The 6,340-nt window shown below is 34.4% G+C and overlaps 1 protein-coding gene across 1 annotated transcript; it reads right to left on the bottom strand.

Moving 5' to 3' along the window:
- Positions 1 to 353: 353 nt before the first annotated feature.
- LOC131855964 (wax ester synthase/diacylglycerol acyltransferase 11-like) lies at positions 354 to 3,854 on the bottom strand. The gene is made up of 7 exons (XM_059218521.1): positions 3,425 to 3,854; positions 2,744 to 3,325; positions 2,589 to 2,655; positions 1,273 to 1,415; positions 976 to 1,185; positions 736 to 873; positions 354 to 643 (listed from the first exon to the last, which is right to left on the bottom strand). Exons 1-7 carry the CDS (start codon positions 3,683 to 3,685, stop codon positions 500 to 502), a joined length of 1,545 nt encoding a protein of 514 aa, XP_059074504.1. The 5' UTR covers positions 3,686 to 3,854; the 3' UTR covers positions 354 to 499.
- Positions 3,855 to 6,340: the final 2,486 nt, after the last annotated feature.

Genomic DNA, 6,340 nt, shown 5'->3' with positions numbered 1-6,340 from the left:
AACAACTCACCCTTCAAAAAATTCTTAAAACCAATTGAAATACATTAATTATTGCTAAAAAAATATGAAAAAAATATTTATACTCAAGCTTCCAAAAAATCCCCTCTTAGAACACTCAAATAATTTTAACCACTTTTATTTATTTATTTATTAAATCATAAAATTTAAAAATTTAATATTAACTTTACAAAGTTTATTTTAAACAAAATTAAATTAAAAAAAAACTTATCATTGTTAAAAATTTAATTTATGAACAATTAGATTTTCAATGAATGCAATAGTATTGCCTAACGACAAATACTAACAAAAGACTTATTTTTCAATACCAAAAGCATCACATTGCATGCATTGAACCACTGATGCTTCCAATTATATTTAAAAACATTCTATATAATCATGTTACGATCTAGATGTGTACCATTGAACCACCATGAACATTGCTATCTATTATTTGAAAATGAGACTATCTCATCTCATGGATGTCATTGAATTGCATGGTTTACACGGCAGCTGCTTGCTTCATGGAATGGAAAGCATCTATGCAATCTAAACAGAGTTGTTTGGGATCTGCAATCACATCTGTAGCTGCGCTAACCACCAACGTTACTTTTCCCATGTAAGTTTGGAAATGCATGGTTAAAGCCTGCATAACCAAACCAATAATTTGTATAAGAAATTTGGACAGACCATTAGCAAAAAAACTGTCTGCTGTGAAATATATGGATGTAAACTCACATGAGGATGCCCAGAGACTGTGGGAATGATATCCATGATTGGATGGCCGAAGAATTCCACCTCTTGCAAGGGCCCCACCATGTTGGAAAAAGAAAAGGTTGTGTTCGCGATCATATTGTATGTCAGGATCGTAGCAGCCTGCCACACGCCAGGAATTTATGATTTCTAAACAGGTCAAAGTTAATAGAGTACCTACCCAATCCTGTTCAGATTCAGAGTTCAGAGTCTCAGATTTCATACCTTGACACCTGCCAAATGGAGCAACAGAGTACCACTTGCATATGTAAAGGGCGCCTCCAGAGATAGTTTTTTCCTTCTAAAAATGGCCGCGGCTGCATGGGCATAATCCAGAGGATTCTTTCGCTTCTCCGTAGGAAGCGAAAGAATCACATAGCCTAAATTGTTCCCCCACCTTGCTTTGTTCCCGGACTCCATCATCTCTGCTAGTTCCTGAAATTGAAAAACCTAAAGGGGTTAGGGAAGTTATTTCACAGGAAAGAATTTGAAAACTGGAATTGATTCAGCAGAATAAGTTACATGGAGCCCCGGAGCAGGCCTTGTGTTCACTAGAATTGTTGAACGAACGCGTAGCTTCGATGGCAAAACACTCTCGCCATTTTTTTTCCTTTGCTCTGCTTTCTTTTTTGTGTCTGCATCAGCATTTTCTGAACGCTCCTCCTCTTCCAATGCAAAATGTGCAAAAATTAGAAACAGATTTGTATTATGTTGCCCAATTTCTGCAAATCCCAATCATCAGATCTATGTTGAATGAACCTCTTTACGCTGTATATCCATGAATGAACCCCTTTCACAAATATCCATTAAAACAGATGCAGCATAGGCAGGTTCATCTTGGTATCTTCGAATAGTTTACTGTGGCTGTTGGGGAAGTGGCAAGCTGTAATTATTGGGAGCAGTAGTGTTAACTTGAGATAAAAATTCCACTTTTCAAACAGTCAAAAATATATGCTGGGGATTCTCAGCCTTTGTGAAATGCAGTTGTGGGATGCCCAGCCTTTGTGAAATGCAGTTGTGGTCTATTGGTTTACAGCCGCTGTGGAAAAGCAGTTGTCTGATTATGCTCAGCTGTTGTGACTAGTGTCAAAGCACTGCGAAATTTCCTCTGCAAAATGGTTTCAAATAATTTCCATCCACATCAAGTGATTAGAAGCTAACAGGAAATGTTGTGGAGGAAACAATAGGGGTAAAGAAGAATTCTATTGGGATGTTTGACCTTTACAGCCATTGACCTTTACCAGTGGTGGGGTAAATTTGGAAGTTTTTGCCCATTACGTGAATCACTGGATGTGATAAAGTACAGATTCTGGGCCTAAAAATGGGCTGATTCAAAGTTTAATAAATTTAGATATTTTAAAGATTGTAATTCAATTGGTTGAACACAATCAGAAGATGATGGTATGTTTTTTGATTATACAATTCACTAAGGTTCAACCTTCCCAAAGTATAATTCAGCACCAGCCAAAAAAAATAAAAGAAAAAAATTAAAAAAAAGATCTCAACTGAAAAAGTATCAGGTAGAACTTATGTTCCCATATGAGATAAAATTAAAAAAAAATCTCAACTGAAAAAGTATCAGGTAGACTTATGTTCCCATATGAGATAACAAAACAAGTTCATAAATGATACAAATTTCCATAGAAATAACTCTATTTTGTAGTTGCAATTATTTTGCCTCCCACTCGAAACCAACAATATTCCATCTCAATAGCCATCACACACAAAAAAATGGATAAATAAATCTACTTCACCAACAGGAAGTTGAATCCCAGAAAATACTGTTCCATAATTATACACAGCGGAAAAAGATACATAAAAGTTGAAGGTTTTCTTACTATATCTGCGTTCCAGGTATCTTGTGATCCCTGCCGAAGTAATCCCCAGCATAACATCATTCACTGTCTGCACTTTCCCAGAACAACCAGACATTAAGCAGCCATACAAAATGACAATACAATCAATTTATGTCCAGCAAATCTACAAAACTTACCCCTTTTATAGCATCCTTGACAAGCTTAATATCCTCCAGACTGATACTCTGGTGCACAATCTTTTTGGGACCCGATTCTACCCCTGGATATCCCTTAATCGGCGTAAGGCTATCCTTAAGCCAGATTATGGTAGCCGCAAAATACAAAATATCCACAACTGTGTACCAGACTACAAGAAGCATGCCCAACAAAATCCCCAAAGGCAAGGGCAGTCCCCTAAATTTAGCCCCAGCAATTCTGCTTGACCTTGTTTGGCGTGGGATTGTGGGGAGCAAATTGGGGTCGGCGTGCTGTCTGGTGCAGGCCAATAAGAGCGACATGAGAGACACACCATCCCCTAAAGAATGATGAACTCTCATCACTATGCCAGAGGCCGCATCTTGACTCTTCACATTTAAGAGATGAAATTGCCACTGCGGCCTGGAGGAATCCAGAGGAGGGGCTGAGGCCAATCTGGCCGAATAATTTTCATAGAAATCGGAACTTTCATTCTCTTCAGGGTCGATGCAGGGGACCAGAACATGATCACAAATGTTCACTTCCGCTGGCACCCAAATCAACTTTCCGTTCTTGTCTTTCTCCTGCAAATACAAACCCAAAAGAACAGAAAGCCAATAAATATTATACGACTGCAACAGAAAATCCAATAAATAAAGCATGCTTTGCTCTGTGTTACTAACCATTACGCTGGAGAATCGTTTGTGCTTTAAAAGACTGGATTCCAGACCCGATTTAATGGTCTCTACATCGATCTGTGTTTTCAACTTGAATATGGTGATAATATAACAGTATAAAGCGGGTTGACTGAAAACGCGGCCAGCCGGGGTCACGGGTTCGAATTCGTTAATCTCCTCTTCCCCATCTGTGCATCCTTTATTTTCTTTTTTCACTGCGATTTTCCAGAGCCTAGGCTTGCCAAGCACATCACCTGCAACATCCATGATTATTCTTCGCTAAGAATGTTCATTGTGGGCAAGACCTAGGTAAACGGCTTGAAAAAATTTGTCCGGAGCAAAACAAGACAATAAAAATCCTGCCCTCAGATTAATGACCAGAACCTTCACATTCTTGAATTGATAACCAGGAAAACAGAAGATAAATTTGACGGTCGTCTAACCTTTTCACCGTAAAATGCCAAATCAAATTTCGGCGAAGACTTCGTCTCTGTGATAAGAGACAAATCGAAAATTCTATAAACAAAATTTCGGTGAAAAGAGACGGTATATTTTTTTGCATCTGATATTTTTTGCCCTTTCAACAGAAACTGGCAGATAAGTTTCAGTTTACAGTAGGTTGACCGTCAAATTTCAACCCCAAAAAGGTTCCATTGTTCAAAGGCTGCTTGGCAGTGTGTTATGAATGCGATGACTTTTTCTGGTTATTGATTTGAAAAACAAAAGTTATTGCTTTAGGATTGACATAATAATTGAAGGGAATTCAAGTGTGTGATTGCCTTGATTATTGAAGTGGATTTCTATATTTGAAGCGGGGCGATGTTCAAAAGTCTTCAATCTTGAAAATATAATAAATTTATATAGTTTGGAAAAACATACAATCTTGAAAATATAAAGTGGGGTGATGTTCTCATTCATCGTGATGATGGATCATAGAGTGTGAATCAAATTGTTGATCTAAAAATTTGAACACAATCGTTTGAACTTTGCTTATAGATAATTCTATGAATTGTGGAAATCTCATGTCATCTAATAATTAATAATGATGGTATCTATGTAATGTAGGGAAAGATAAATTCTATTAAAAATATATTGAAATATTTGTTGAATTATAATTCAAATTTGAAAAAAAAGAGAAGAGATTATAATCATATTTACAGATAAATATGATTTCTCCATCTTAAGAAACTTGAAGTTGTTATTCTTTATACGAATAATGTTACTTCTTAAATTTTAGTACAACTACTAAAGATTTTTGTTTAGTAATACTAAGTTGTCTAGCATAATAATGGTCCATGAAACCACATCCTATCTAAGAATTTTTGTTTATGGTGTCTTAATACTTTTACTATATGATACTTTAAGAGATACTAGATGAGTCTATAAGAAGGAAGAAAATAATTTACCAATATTGATGATTATTTCCAAAGATACTCAAAAGATTCACAATAAATATGAACCATAAGAATTTGGATATATTTGTAATAATCTCCTTAAATCAATGCATGCAAATAAAGCATATTGTCTTAATTTTTCATGCTTAGAGTTGAACATCATCAAATAGTTCAATAGCTTATTGAAGTAGGAAGTCATACATCTTTTGTTTATATACAAGGATTGCATTTGTTAAGTAGTAAAAATAAGGATCCTTATGAAAATATTGTCTATAATGATTTTAACTTCCATTAATGTTCTTAACAAAGATCTTGTAAACAAGTAATATCTTTGTTATTAGGTTGTACCCATGCTAAAGTCTATAATTCACCAAGTCTTGTTTTTAGCTTGGAAGTTGGTGTTATTAAACTAGTGAATAAAGTTTATAATATTTTTTTAAAATAAGTATGCAAATATGTGTTTTATTTATAAAACAATGAATTAATCATCAAGAATAGAATACATATGCAACACTCTAGCTTCCTTCAATTGGATAGCATTCTGGTAACATCTATGTGTATACACCTCAACATGACTAATGCATTTTTGTTTCATCACTTCATCATTTGTCATCAATTCTTCTATTAACATTGATTAAATAATTTTAATTTTAATTATTTAATTAAGATAACATACAATTCTTTCATTCACATTAATCAAATAATTTTTAATTATTCAAATAATTCACCAATTTATCATTTTCATTCATTTTAATTTCGTATTAATAATAGAAGATACAAAATTACATCATCATATGTGCTCATATTATTGTCTTTATCAGCAATCAAAAACTAAATATCTACTGCATTAAGCAACCCAAAAGCAACTGCACTCTCTATAGACAACCTATAAATCATAACTCCTAGAGCACTGCAAGTCTACAACCAACATAATGTCATAGAACCATTACATCCAAATCTTCCTCTTCATTATCATCTTGACCATTACAACATAGGACATATATCCATTACATCATAAGTAGAACTGAAAAACAAAATGAATAAAAAATAAATCGTCTTCAATGCAGGCCAAAAGTGGAGTTAGTCATTTTTGCTTTGATACCCAGTCTCCCGATCCATGGCTCCCTGTGGTGGAGAATTAGGTGAAAGTTTCTCCACCACAATACCATCCCCGGGCAGCTTAAGGAACTTTGCTTGTGAGATTTCCATAGTAACGTACACCTGCATAAGAATATTAAGATATGCAAGTCTTCTAGAAGATTCGATAAGTGTTCTCTTAGTCCCATTAAAGATCTAACCTTTCATATGTGGCATTAAATTTTTATAGATAAATAAAGCCAAAACAAATTATGCCTTTTATTTAATTTAGGAACATAGCTAGATATAATCTCATTAATACATGCGTTATTAACACTTCCATTTTTTTAAACTAGCACAAAAGATGTTCCATACTTCTTTAGCATAAATGCATTCAAAAAATATATGATGCATTGATTTAGGTTTCTTACATAAACTAAAAAATTCAACA

The sequence above is a fragment of the Cryptomeria japonica genome, chromosome 3, assembly GCF_030272615.1.
Source record: "Cryptomeria japonica chromosome 3, Sugi_1.0, whole genome shotgun sequence".
NCBI lineage: Eukaryota > Viridiplantae > Streptophyta > Pinopsida > Cupressales > Cupressaceae > Cryptomeria > Cryptomeria japonica.
The sequence above is the reverse complement of the archived record's forward strand: the minus strand, read 5'-3'. Positions and strand labels throughout refer to the sequence as shown.